The following is a 12,898-nucleotide window of genomic DNA, read 5'->3' as shown; positions in this document are numbered from 1 at the left end:
CCCCGCCTCAGGCGCAGGCGCCGGAGGGGAAGCAGAAGGCCAGCGGGGGCGCGGGCGCGGGCACGGGCACCAGGCTGAAGAGCGGGCGGCGGCCGGCGGGCGGCGGCGCCGGGGGAGGGTGGGCCCGCATGGCCTCCAGCACGGCCTGGCGCTGCTCCCGGCTCACGTCCCCGCGCACGTCCAGCAGCGCGCCGATGTGCTCCTCGCTGCGGAGGGGGCGTACAGGTCCAGGGCCGCCCGGCCGCGCCCCCTCTGCCCCGCCCCCGCCGCGCCCCCTCTGCCCCGCCCCGCCCCGCCCCCGCCGCGCCCCCTCTGCCCCGCCCCGCCCCGCCCCCGCCGCGCCCCCTCTGCCCCGCCCCGCCCCCGCCGCACCTCACGTCGGGGAACTGGCGGCTGAAGCTGGTCACCTCGAGGCCCAGCAGCGCCGCGTCCCGCAGGCGGAACAGCTCCCGCAGCGCGGCCAGCACCGCCCCGCTCTGCGCGCCCTCCTCCAGCCCCTGCAACGAGGGCCGGGCCGGGCGTCAGCGGGGCCCGGGGGCGCCCACGCCGCCCTGGCCCGGGGGCTCGTCCCTCACCAAGCCCAGGAAGAGCTCCCGGAGCTGGGCCGAGTCCTGCAGCAGCCGCTCCGAAGCCTGGAGCCTCTCCGCCGGGCCGCGGCACACCAGCCTCCCCTGCAGCAGCCCTCCGAGATACTCCAGCACCACGGCGCGCTCGCTCTCCGCCAGCAGCACCTGTGAAGCTGGGCGTCTGGCCCGGGTTCCGGCCGGCCGGCCCCCACCCCCTGCCCCGCATGCAGACCGGGGCTTCCAGGGCCCGAAGCCGGACTCGACCCCCAGCAGACAACCCCGCACCTGAGCTAGGGGACTCCGCACTCTGGAGAAGCCGGCGCAGAAGCCGGCTGTCCGCTCACACACGCTGTCCAGCTGCACCAGGCCGGAGAGCCACCGGCGGGAGGGCAGGGCCACGAACAGGGGCTGGGGGCGGAGGAGCCAGTTAGGCCCTTGCTGCCTCCTCCAGCCTTGCGCCCCTCCTAGGGCCCTAGAGGGCTGAAGGAGGTGGGAGCTGGGCAGACCTGCAGCTGCTGCAGTAGGGCGTCCAGGATCAGTCTGCAAATCTTCCTCTTGACATCTCCAAGGGCTGCCTGGATGGTGGCTGAGCCCCCGGCGGCGGGGGGCAGCCCAGCGGGCTGCAAGAGGGAGACCGAAGAGCTGCCAGGGAGGGGCAGGGACAGGTGTGAGAGGCCCACCGTGTGTTGGGGCTCACGCACTCATACTTAGCCAGATGGCGGGGGCAAGAGCACTGAACTCGGAACCAGAAATGGAAATGCTAACTCTCCCATTAACTTAGGATCTTTATGTGTGGATCTTTGAGCGAGTCCGAGTCCGTTTCCCCATAAACACACTAGAGCTTGATTTTCCCACCCAATTACTTTTGCATACATTTTGAATTGACTTCTCTGTAGAGAAGCACTAGAACGGATGCAGTGACTAGGGGTGCTTAATGCTTGTGGACTGGGATGACAGATTCTTTCCAAATCGTCTCTTTTCTAATCTGTGAAATTAAAATGATAATTGCTCAGAGTTGCAAAGAGGAATATGCTTTTATAAGCCTGATGCCCAGACTAAGAGGATTGTGGGGTTGAGAGCTCAAACTGATTTAATCCAAGCCCCTTATTTTGTAGATGAGAACACAGGGCCAGGGAAGTGACATAATTTCCCCAAGATCACACAGCTTAGTAAATGGATGACATTTTAACCCAGGGCCAGCCCCCTTGACCCTAAAATCTAGGACAGAGATACCTTTGAATCTGAATCCTTTTTGAAAAATTTTATAATAAATTGCCTTATAGAGACCATTTTTTGTCTCAGTAGCCCAGAGCCAAGCTCCTAGTAGGTACTTAATGTGTTTGCTTGAGCTGAATTGAATTAACCTCAAGTTACCACTTCTACTGGAGGTTACAGCCTTAAGATGCCAGAGTCCTCTTTGGTCACCTTAGCACACTCCCTCATGGTCCAGATTTCCCAAAGCCCTTCCATCTCTCTGAGCAGTTAATACCTTAAGGCAGCATAGTGATTGAGACAAGCCAGCAGGTAAGGCACATAGTGAGGGGGCCTAGACGCATCCTTCAGGTGCTCTTGGGAGAAACGCTCCAGTGCTTCAATGAGGCTATGGCCAGGAAAAAAAGGGTGAGCAGTACTAACATTCCCACTTTGGGGACATGGAGACAGGGGGAGGTGGACAAAGCACAGGGGAGCCAGGGCCAGAAGAGACCAGCCACTAGCACCAGCCTCTATGCAGGAGGCTCATCACTGTATGTGGGCTGTCTTTCCCACATTTCAGCCTACTACCATCCATTTGGAAACACTGTACTCTAAGCCAGAACAGGTATCTGCTTGCATCATTTGTCACCTCTACCCTGTTGCCTCATTTTATAAATGAGTAAAATTGAAGTCCAGGGTAATTTAAATGACTTTCCCAAGGTCATATAGGTTGTATCAGAGGTAAGATTTGAACCCAGGTTCAGAGGCAGTACTCTCCCTCTTGGGGCACACCACCTCCTCTGCTCCAAGCCCAGGCACCTCTTTGCCTTAGAGTGCCCTCATGCTGACATCTTCCCATTAAGGAAATGCCAGCAGTCAGGACCATTATTCTTACAGTATAATTCACTTAACAGGAATGGGGTGGCACAGACCTCCTCAGGAAGGTACCCAACTCTCTCAGGGCCATGGCATGTATCCTCTCCTGCAAAGAAGAGCTGATCATGGCTGTCACCCGGATATTCTCATCTAGAATCTGGCAGTGGGAAGGGCCAGGGCACATTTGTGAGCCAGCGCCACCTCTCAATACAAAAACAAGGCATCCTCCCTCACCTCAAGCAATTCTCTTTGCCCCTTTCCACCAATCCACCCCCCCCAACTCCCAGCACACAGACCTGCAGAACAACAGCAGTCAGGGAAGAATGATAAAAGCCTTCAGGGTCAATGTCGGGCTCCTGTTCCCTGAACCATTCGGCCACTTCTTCATCCAGGGCCTTCTGTAGCCACTCAGCTATGTTTATCTAGGGAGGGATAAAGGGTGAGAGATGACCAGAGAAAAGCCACGGTGTGTGTGTGTGTGGGGGGGATTAGGTGGCACAATGTATAGAATACTAGCCCTGGAGTCAGGAGGACCTGTGTTCAAATCCGACCTCAGACACTTATTAGCTGTGAGATCCTGGGCAAGTCACTTTCACTTCAATCACTCCCCCCAAATAACAAAAAGATAAGAAGCACAATAAAGAGGATGTAGATTATATATACCATTCCACACACATATATACCCTCTAGGAAGAAAAAGTATTCCTAGAAGAAACTAGCCCCAGCTTCCTAAGGATTAGTTGTCTACTAGCATGGGGAGCTCTCCCAAAGTGCAATGGGCTGTACCCTCATTGAACTTTAAGCAGAGGCAGGCTGACTGCCCAGAAATCATATCTGTAGGAGCTTCTCTCAGTGAGACCCTGGACTAGTCAATAGTGTCCCTTCTATAGATCCTATGAGTTTGTTTTCAAATTATGGCCAATAACCAGTTGGAAAGTCATCTAGGCCAACCCTTTCATTTTACAGAGAAAACTCATCACATAGACAGAATTTGAACCTCAAATGTTCACATGGACTATTTGTATCCAATCTGGTAGAGCATTCTAAGCTCATATTGGCCTCATCAGCCATGTCTGACACACTCTAACATGTCTCTAGTATAGTAGTGATGTTTCGGTGATTCTCAGTAAGGACAAGAACCAGCCAGCAGACAGAATTTTAACTCAAAAACTTTCAACTACAGCATGCTTAAAGTACAATACAAAAATCAGACAACTTGGGCTTTTTTCTCTTACTCCTTTTACTCTGCCCTTTTCTAATCTAATAAATTACAATATTTGATCATTTACAAAACCCTTTTCCTCACAGCAACCATGGAAAGTAAGCAATCATTCCCATTTTAAAGATGAGAAAACTAACTTGAGAAGGAGATTGCTTACTTTAAGTCCCAAAGCTAGTGTTGACTGAAGGCAAGAATTAGAACCCAGGTCTCTGGACCCTCAGATCTATGTCCTTTTCATTTCTATCTTGCTGCTTTCAAATACAGCTATGTTTCTTCTCATTGCCTAACTTAGTTGTACTGTTCCTGCATCTTTTCCACAAAGACAAGTGTTGCATTTCGTCTGAACCTTATATGAGCCCTCAAAGAAAGCCAAGAAATATCTAGAGACATCAAGAGCTGGAGAAAGAAAAATGTGCCATGTGGGATGGAGCCAGAACATGTCTCTCCAGGGGTCCCATTTCTTCCCATCCTCACCTTCAGTTTTTCTGTGTACATTCTCTCTAACTGCTCCACAGTCTCCGGGGAGAGCAAAGGTTCTAGCTTGGAGATGTCTGCCTCAGGTCCAAGGTCATCATGACCCATCATCTCAGGGCTGAGGAAAATTGGAGGATTTGTAACTGTGCAACACTGTAGGGTTGGCTTTACACTTAGCTCCTCTGATTCCCTGCCCAAAATGTCCCTGTCTCCACCATTGGCTTGGCACTGACCCTGGGTAGATATGCAGGGTCCAATGCAACAAGGTGAAGATATCCTGGAGGCCTAGGTCTTCCCGGTCCAGAAGCTGACGAAGGTGCTGGCAGAGGCCTTGGTGCAAGGTGTGAGCCCACAGCTTCACCACACCATAATCTTTAGGGCAGCAAGGCGCCACGAGGGACTCAGCCAGGGCCAGCTCAGCAGGTAGAGCTTCTTGAAGAGTTGCCAGGTGTCCTGCCAGGGCTGGGGGAGAAGGGGCTGGCACCTCAAAGTAGGCTTTCTCGAGGGCCCTCTGAAGGGCTTTAAGACACTGCTGCCGCCAGGCTCGGGGACGCCCAGGGGATGGTGACAGGAACTGGGCATCTCTCTCCTCCTCAAACTCGGCTACTCGCACTGCAGCTACTAACAGGGCAGGATTATCTCGAGCCAGCTGCCGAGCTGAACCTACAGCCTTCCCCACAGCTAGGCCCAGTTCCTCCCCCAGAGCTGTCAAACCCTCAAAGAGGGGCAGCTCAGGTCCCCCAAGTGGGTCCAACACCTCATCCCGTAATTGCTCCAGCTCCCGTAGGACCTCATAGGCCTCCAGGAAACAATTGCCCTTGATCAGGGCTTGGGTTCTGGTCACTGCCTCAGGTACTATGAAGAAAAGTAGTTAACAGTGGATTAGTAAGTCCCTAAGAAGTCTCTAAAAAAGACTGGACATCAGAACCTCAGCTCAGTCCTGAGCCAGTTATGTGACATTTGAACATTTATATCACTGTCTAGCTCTGTGCCTCCATTTCCCAATTGGTAAAATTCAGTGTGACAAACATTAAACTCCAGCTGAAAATGAAAAAAAAAACCCAAAACCTTTTTTTTAAAGTAACCAAACACTGAGTTTGTGGATGAGTCATACTTTAGCAAGGTCCATAACTCTCTTCAACAAGCTCCTCATTCACTGAGGTTGGGCTCCTTCCGTCTAGAACAACTGATTGGGTAAGGGGTGAGTGACTTGATCAAGATTGAAGCCCAAGAGCATCATAACCCAGTAGAAAGAACGAGGCAGTGGGTGGCCCTTCCCTACCGTTACTGTTCCGCGTGGGGTTCTGTGGAATAACAGGATTGCCGAATTCAGGGAAGAGAACGGGATTCCGGGGCCAACGGCAGCAACGACTTATTGCAACGACTAAGGGACGGGGTTGGCGTAGGCAGGGTGGGGGGAAGGTGCGAGAGACCCAAGGTTCTTGCCTCTCCCGTTTCCCCGTTATGGTGAGGGGATGATGCAGCCTTGCCACAGATTTAGAAGCTGAGCAGAAAATGAGCGTCACATCCTGGTTTTTGGTGAATAGTGGGAGGCATTCACTACAGGCTACCACGAGAAAATGATGTTTTTGGAAGAAATGACTGTGTTGCAGGTGCTTCTGGGAAAGCTAATTTGAAAGGTCCGTCAAGAGTTGAGAAAAAAGAGCCTGGAGATCTTAAGAGGAACTAGAATTGAAAAAATACATCTGGGCATCATTTGCATAGAAATTATCATTGAAACAACAGCTGGGGGCGGCTAGGTGGTGCGGTGGATAAAGCACCGGCCTTGGAGTCAGGAGTACCTGGGTTCAAATCCGGTCTCAGTTAATAATTACCTAGCTGTGTGGCCTAGGGCAAGCCACTTAACCCCATTTGACTTGCAAAAAGAAAAAAAAAAGAAAAAACAGCTAGTGAAAAATTTCCAAATAAGACAGCAAAGGTGAAAAGAGGACCTAGGATGAGCTTTGGAGGATACTCCGAAGTTCTCACGAAGATTCATCAAAAGTGACTGAGAAACAGAGGTCAGATAAGAGATCCAAGAGAGAAAGGCAAGAAAATGAGGGGGCAAAAATATTCCAAAAGAAGTAGTCGACAATATTCAGATGCTGCAGAGAGATTACTAAAAGCAATAATCAAACAGATCTAGCAATCAAGAAAGCATTGGTAATTTTGGAATGAGCATTTTCAGTTGAATGATATCAGAACTCAGGTTACAAAAAACCAATACAGTCCCTGCTCTCAAGCTCATGATGTAATTAGAAGACAATATGCAAACAATTATATGTAAACAAACTTAAATACACAGAGGGAAGGCACTAGGATTAAAGAAGACTGGAAAGGTATCTTGCAGAAGGTGAGACTTCAGATGAGACTTGAAGCCAAGGAAGTTAAAAGGTGGAGATGAGAGATATTTTGGGCATGGAAGACTGCCAGTGAAATTGCATGGGGTCAGGATATGGTGTGTTATATGCAAGAAATAGAAAGGAGTCCAGTGTCATTGGATCCCAGAATATGTGAAGGGCATAAGAAAACTGAAGGGCTAAGAAGGGTTAGGTTATAAAGGGCTTTAGAAGCCAAATGGAGGATTTTCTTTTTGATTCTTTTTTTTTCTTTTTGATTCTTAACATAATAGGAAGTCACTAGAATCACTAGAATTTATTGAATAGAGATATGATATCTCAGGAACATCAGTTTGATCACTGAATGGAATATAGACTGGACTAGGGAGGTTATTTCAATAGTTCAGCATTAGGTGATAAGGGCCCGGTACCAGGATGGTAGTGGCAGAATAAGATGAAAAAAAGTTACCCAATTTTGTAAAAATTGATAGGCCTTGGCAAGTGACTGGATGATATCTAGGTTTCAAGCTTGAGTGCCTGGGAGGATGGTGCTACTATTAACAGTAGTGAGGGAATTAGGTAGAATGGAGTGTTTGGAGAGTGGAAAGATAAGAGATTTAGACATGTTGATTGAGAGGACATCCAAATTGAGATGTCCACTAGGCAGTTGGAAATAAGACTGGAAGTTGGTAGAGATTGCAGAGCTGGACGAGTAGATCTGAGTCATCAGCACAGAAGTGATAATTGAAACTATCTAGCTGATCACTAATTGAAATATCAGAGATGGGGAAGAGAAGCAGGTGACTCTCATGGTTTAACAATCAGGACCAACAAAGGAGCCTGAAAAGGATCAAACAACTAAAAGAACCACCAAGATAGAACAGTTTAAATGAAAAACTAGAGAGAAGAGAATGTCAAGAGGATAACTGCCAATTTTAAAGGCTGCAGAGAGATCAAGAAGACTAAGAATTGAGGAAAGGATCCAAGATTTGGCAATTCAGAGATCATTAGTAACTTTGGAGAGTGCTGTTGGATGATGTTGAATGATGAGGCAGTCTAAAGAAAAAGGAAAGGAAGTAGAAGCATATGTTGTACATTCATTCTCAAGGATTTTAATTATTCATCTGCTAATGGTATGAACTGACAAAGAGTTTTTGAGGATGGGATCAACATGTGTATATTTGTAGGTAGATGAGATGCAATCAGGAAGCAAAGAATATTTGAAGATTAAGTATGGATGATAGAGGAAGCTATCTTCTGGAGAAAACAGTATGGAATGGGATCATCTGTATATGTAAATGTTGGCCTTAACAAAGAGGCCACTGCTTCATGAAAAGATGGATGGAGATAGTTGAAGATACATCTGAGTGATCCAAGATGAGAAGAACAGGAAAAGACGCAGTACTGCAGATAGCCTCAGTTGGAAGATTCATCTTTAGTGAGCTATGATGGCAAAGTTCTTAACTCAGAAAGGGAGAGGGAGGTGTGGGAAGTTTTGAGAAGGGCGTGGCTAGGTGGCGCAGTGAATAGAGCATGGGCCCTGGAGTCAGGAGTACCTGAGTTCAAATCCGACCTCAGACACTTAATAATTACCTAGCTGTGTGGCCTCGGGCAAGCCACTTAACCCCAATTGCCTTGCAAAAAAAAAAAAAACCTTAAAAAAAAGAAGGAATAGAAAGATTTGGAAAAACTGATGAGTGGACTGCACTTGATATCTCCTAGGTGCAGTCCACTCATCAATTTTTCCAAATCTTTCTATCCCTTCTTTTTTTAAGGGTTTTTTTTTTGCCACAGTGAGATCTTGTAACATAAAATTCATAATCCAGTAAACGTGGTTTGGGGATTATTAGAAGCCAACAGTCACAGCAGATGGTAGGAAAATACCCTAATTCTAAATGCAATATTTGCATTTTGTTCAGTCATTTATCAATCGTGTCTGACTTTTTGTGATCCCCATTTGGGGTTTTCTTGGCAAAGATATTGAAGTGGTTTGCCATTTCCTTCATTTTACAGATGAGGAAATTAGACAAATAGTGATGTGACAATTGAGTGACTTTGTGTGTGAGGTCAGATTTGAATTTAGAAGTCTTCCAGATTCTAAGCCCAGTCTACTGTACTACCTAACTAATATTTAAGTAGCATCTTTTCACTAAAGCTACATAATCACCTTCAAATACATGAGATACTTTTAATTTTTATGAATTAGGAAATGAACAAGAGTAGCATTCCTTGGCTGAGAAACAGATCCTTGGTTGAATAATTTTATATGTTGAATATGTCTGGCATGTTGTAAAACTTTTATTGATTCAAGGAAAATACTGAAAGGAAACAGAATTGGGTCAGTTTCAAAAAAATTGTTATTTTAATATTCATTATGTAAACAAGAGTCATGGATCCTCATTTTGAGGATGAGGATGTTTAGTTACTTTGTAACAAGCTTAAAAAGTACTAAGAATTGTAATTTTATGGCTGACATTACATTATGTAATTTTTTTTTGAAGTTTTTTGGGGGCAAGGCAATGGGGTTAAGTGGCTTGCCCAAGGCCACACAGCTGGGTAATTATTAAGTGTCTGAGGTCATATTTGAACTCAGGTCCTCCTGACTCCAGGGCTGGTGCTCTATCCACTCTAGTTGCCCCCATTATATAATTTTTAAAAGGTGCTTTAATTATTCCTATACTGAACTCAATGGAATAGCATTCTTACTGTAATATAGTTAAGAAAATGTGGTAAATTTTATGTAAAATTCACGGATCAATTTTGAGGACCGCTTTTTCCAATTTGTTGTCTGCTGTTAATTTCACCCTAGTGGTGTAGTAGAAGAATGTGAGTTCACATATCTGGAAATAAAATAGCTCTAAGGCTTCTCAAGATAAATAACCCACCCTTCCTACTCCCTCATTTTTTCTTGTGCTCTCAGTGGAGTTTTGTGTAGCTGGGTTTAGTCTTTGGTGCTGTTTTCAATTTATTTTTCACACTTAATACTTAATCAAAATGATATCCCTCATATATTTGTATCAGTAAAATAATCTAAAATAATAAAAAAAATACTAGATTGGAGATTAGAAGACCTGAGTTTGGATCCTCACTATGCTATCAACTCCCTGGGTCTCCATTTGCTTTGTATTGAATCAGATCAAAGGTGAGTCTCTTTCACTCTTTAACTTTTGAGTCCAGGGGCATTCTGAAACTTCTCCCATTTACTCACCTGTCAAGAGTCGGGGCAGTAGAAGTGTCACTGCCTGCAGCTGCCCATGCTGATCTGCCAGTTCCCGAAGAGGCTCTAGGGTGTGGGTAGCCTCAACCTGGCTCCTGAGTGCCCCCTCGGCCTCTGACAGGGCCTCCCGAGCCTCCTGGACCTCCTTCAGTGCCAGGCCTAGTTGTTCAAGGCCTGTCTGCACACTCTCCAAGTATGACTGTACAGTAGACTGTGGGGAAAGAGCTTGGGAGCATCAGTGGCAGGTGGTGCCCTGCAATGGAGGGGGCAGAGAAGGTTCCCCAGAGCACGATACCAATAGGGGTGGGGAATGGTCCTTTGGCAGAATTGGGGAAAAGGGGGGACCTGGGACAAACTGGGAATGATGGGGGCCATGAATGATGGCTCTAAGGGAGGAGCCAGCCTCAAGCCTCTCCCTACCTTGATTCGGGACTCGATGGAGCACATTCTCTGGGCTTCCCGGCTTCGGTATTGGTCCAGCCTGGTCAGCTGCTTGGGGCTGTAGAAGATGCCTGATGCCCATTTCAGAGCTGCCCCTCTGGCCAACCTTTCAGCCTTCTCTAGTTCTGGCCACTCAGAGTCTGCTTAGGGGGATGGGAGTGGGGTGGAGGGGAGGCAGGAAGAGGATTCAGCTGTTTCCATCTCTTGTCCCTAACAGGAAGTCACTGAATCTGGGATCTCAGAAGCAGGGGCCCTGACCTGGTCAGTTTTAACTATAATAACCACTCCTAGTTTCCCCTAATGCTGGGGGGGGGGGGTAAGTTAGTAGGACTTTATAATCTTTAAATGCCATATTGTTATGGATCACTTATGGGGGAATCAAAGCAACATAGTCTTTAGGGTTTAAAGGTCATTGAGTTCAACCCCACAGTTTATAGATGAGAAACTGAGGCCTTAAAAGGTCATGAGAGACACATGGTCTACAGAAACTTAAGTTCTCTGGTTCTGGAGCCCACCCTCTCACTCCACCACCTTTATTAGATGATAGGTGGCTGAGAATCCCAAGACCACCTCCACTCCCCACCAAGGCTGTCTACAAGTGTTGGGAACATCTGAGGCCATCCATCCATCCATGCCCACCTATCCCAGAGTGACCCCGTTACCTTGGGCGACTCCAGATTCCTGTTCTTCCTCTGTATCCACACCCATGGCTCAAGAGGTGGGGGGTGCGCTGGATCTGGTATTGGAATTGAGTCTAGATGGCGGCGGAGATGACTCAAGCTTGGTTATGGAAGCTCAGCTTAGCTCGTTTTAAAAGCTGGAGAGGATTCTTCTCCAGGCAGGCTCCTCTGGGGCGGCTCAGTTCCTGCCCAGCCTACTCAGGATATGGAGGGAGGAGTGTGTGTTGAGGGAGGTGGGGGTGGAGGAGGGATGGAAGGTGAAGGGATGGACACTGGAGCTACTCGGAAATGCCCTGTGGATAATCTATAATGTCTAGATAAGGGGGATGGGGAGAGCCCTGAGAGCCATCCCTAGCACCCAAATTTGTGCCAGTTACAGTTATACCCTACATGTCTATGCCCTCTCCAGGGAAGTGGTAGCATCCTAGCCACTTAACACCCTCCAGTGTCCATCAAAGTCTGGCTTTCTGGCCCCCAGCTCTGTGCCCTGGGCACCCCCCCTTTCCTTTCCAAATGGACCCCAGGGGATTCCAAGGTATACTTTGTCTTCCTCCTAGGGTTTAGTGGGAGTTCAGGTATAGGAAATAGCTGGGAGTGGGAAGAGAAATAGAAGGGGGTAGACATGAGTTCTATTTCCCATCACTCCCTAATATCTCCATCCTTTCTTTCCTTACCTGTGGTAACCATAGCAAAAAAAAAAAAATCCTAGGAATAACTATTCCCCACCCTGTGGGGGCAGAGAAGACAGGGGAGATCCATTTGGCAGCAGGGGTTGGGCATCATAACAGGTATGTTTGGATAAATTCAGTGGTACAAAACACGAGAAGTGGCCTGTTATGAGCATAGACCAAACTTCAGCCAGGACTAAGGGGAATGCCTCTTTTTTCTGTGCCTCTGGCCTCCAAACCCACCCCTCACCCCTCCTCACACAGAAGGAAAATGGAAAGGAGAGCTGCTGATTTTTATCTCCATCTGAAGTACCAGTAATCTCTTCAGTAGAGTGTCACTCTTTTTCTCTTCTTTCTTTTAATACATTTTCTTTCATTGTTTCTTTGCTCCTCTGCCACCCCACACATACCTTTCTTTTCTCACCTAACTTTGGGCCAGACATGGTGCTATCACTTGTGATACAAAGAAAGGCAAAAAAAACCCCCAACAAAAACCCCAAAGATCAGGTCCTTATTCTCAGGTGGCTTACTTCCCAATGGGGTAGGACATTATGCAAATAACTGTATATATGAGCTCCAAGCAGTATAAGTGGAGGGCCACCAGAGGGAAGGGGAATCTTGGGTTGGGGGAACACGCCATCATGCCCAGCCCCCAACAAGTGGGACCCTAGGATTGGATTGTGCAGAAAACAGTTCTAGGGACTGAGAGAAGAGGGGACCAGAGGGTCCCTGGGACTGGAGGGTGGGGGTGGGGTGGGGGGTTGACAAACATTTCATTAGAGAAATCCAATCTAGACTTAGAGATGGTGTGGAAAAGGGACAGCCTTGGGGGTGGCTAGGTGGCACAGGACCTGGGTTCAAATGTGACCTCAGACACTTAATAATTCCCTAGCTGTGTGGCCTTGGGCAAGCCACTTAACCCCATTTGCCTTACAAAGACCTAAAAAAAAGGGGGGGGGCTATAGGCGCAATGGCCATGAGAGCTGCAAATGAGGAGATGAAAGTTATAACAGCTGGCATGTGCATAGTGGTTTGTAAAACATTTTACACAATATTTAGTTTTCTCACAAGAGCCTTGGGAAGTTGGTATTATAATACCCACTTGACACTTTAGGAAACCGAGGTAAAGCGACTTGACCAGGCACACAAAATGTCCGAGGTTGGATTTGAACTTTGGGTCTTCCTGGGTCCAAGTAGTACAGGGCACAGAGTAGGTGCTTA

General features: G+C 47.8%; 1 protein-coding gene across 3 annotated transcripts; it reads right to left on the bottom strand.

Annotated features, from left to right (window-relative positions):
* Positions 1-7: 7 nt before the first annotated feature.
* EXOC3L1 (exocyst complex component 3 like 1) lies at positions 8-11,434 on the bottom strand. Of its 3 annotated transcripts, XM_074202632.1 has the most exons (13): positions 10,992-11,433; positions 10,309-10,469; positions 9,880-10,099; positions 4,566-5,187; positions 4,333-4,450; positions 2,933-3,058; positions 2,693-2,793; positions 2,056-2,166; positions 1,073-1,208; positions 852-974; positions 576-731; positions 373-497; positions 8-206 (listed from the first exon to the last, which is right to left on the bottom strand). In XM_074202632.1, exons 1-13 carry the CDS (start codon positions 11,035-11,037, stop codon positions 8-10), a joined length of 2,244 nt encoding a protein of 747 aa, XP_074058733.1. In that variant the 5' UTR covers positions 11,038-11,433. The 3 variants fall into 3 exon arrangements, with proteins under 3 accessions (XP_074058733.1, XP_074058726.1, XP_074058742.1); XM_074202625.1 differs by having other exon boundaries at positions 576-974; positions 10,992-11,434; XM_074202641.1 differs by lacking the exon at positions 576-731 and having other exon boundaries at positions 10,992-11,432.
* Between the last annotated feature and the right edge of the window lie 1,464 nt (positions 11,435-12,898).

The sequence above is a fragment of the Macrotis lagotis genome, chromosome 1 (genome assembly GCF_037893015.1).
Source record: "Macrotis lagotis isolate mMagLag1 chromosome 1, bilby.v1.9.chrom.fasta, whole genome shotgun sequence".
In the NCBI taxonomy this organism is placed as follows: Eukaryota; Metazoa; Chordata; class Mammalia; order Peramelemorphia; family Peramelidae; genus Macrotis; species Macrotis lagotis.
The sequence above is the reverse complement of the archived record's forward strand: the minus strand, read 5'-3'. Positions and strand labels throughout refer to the sequence as shown.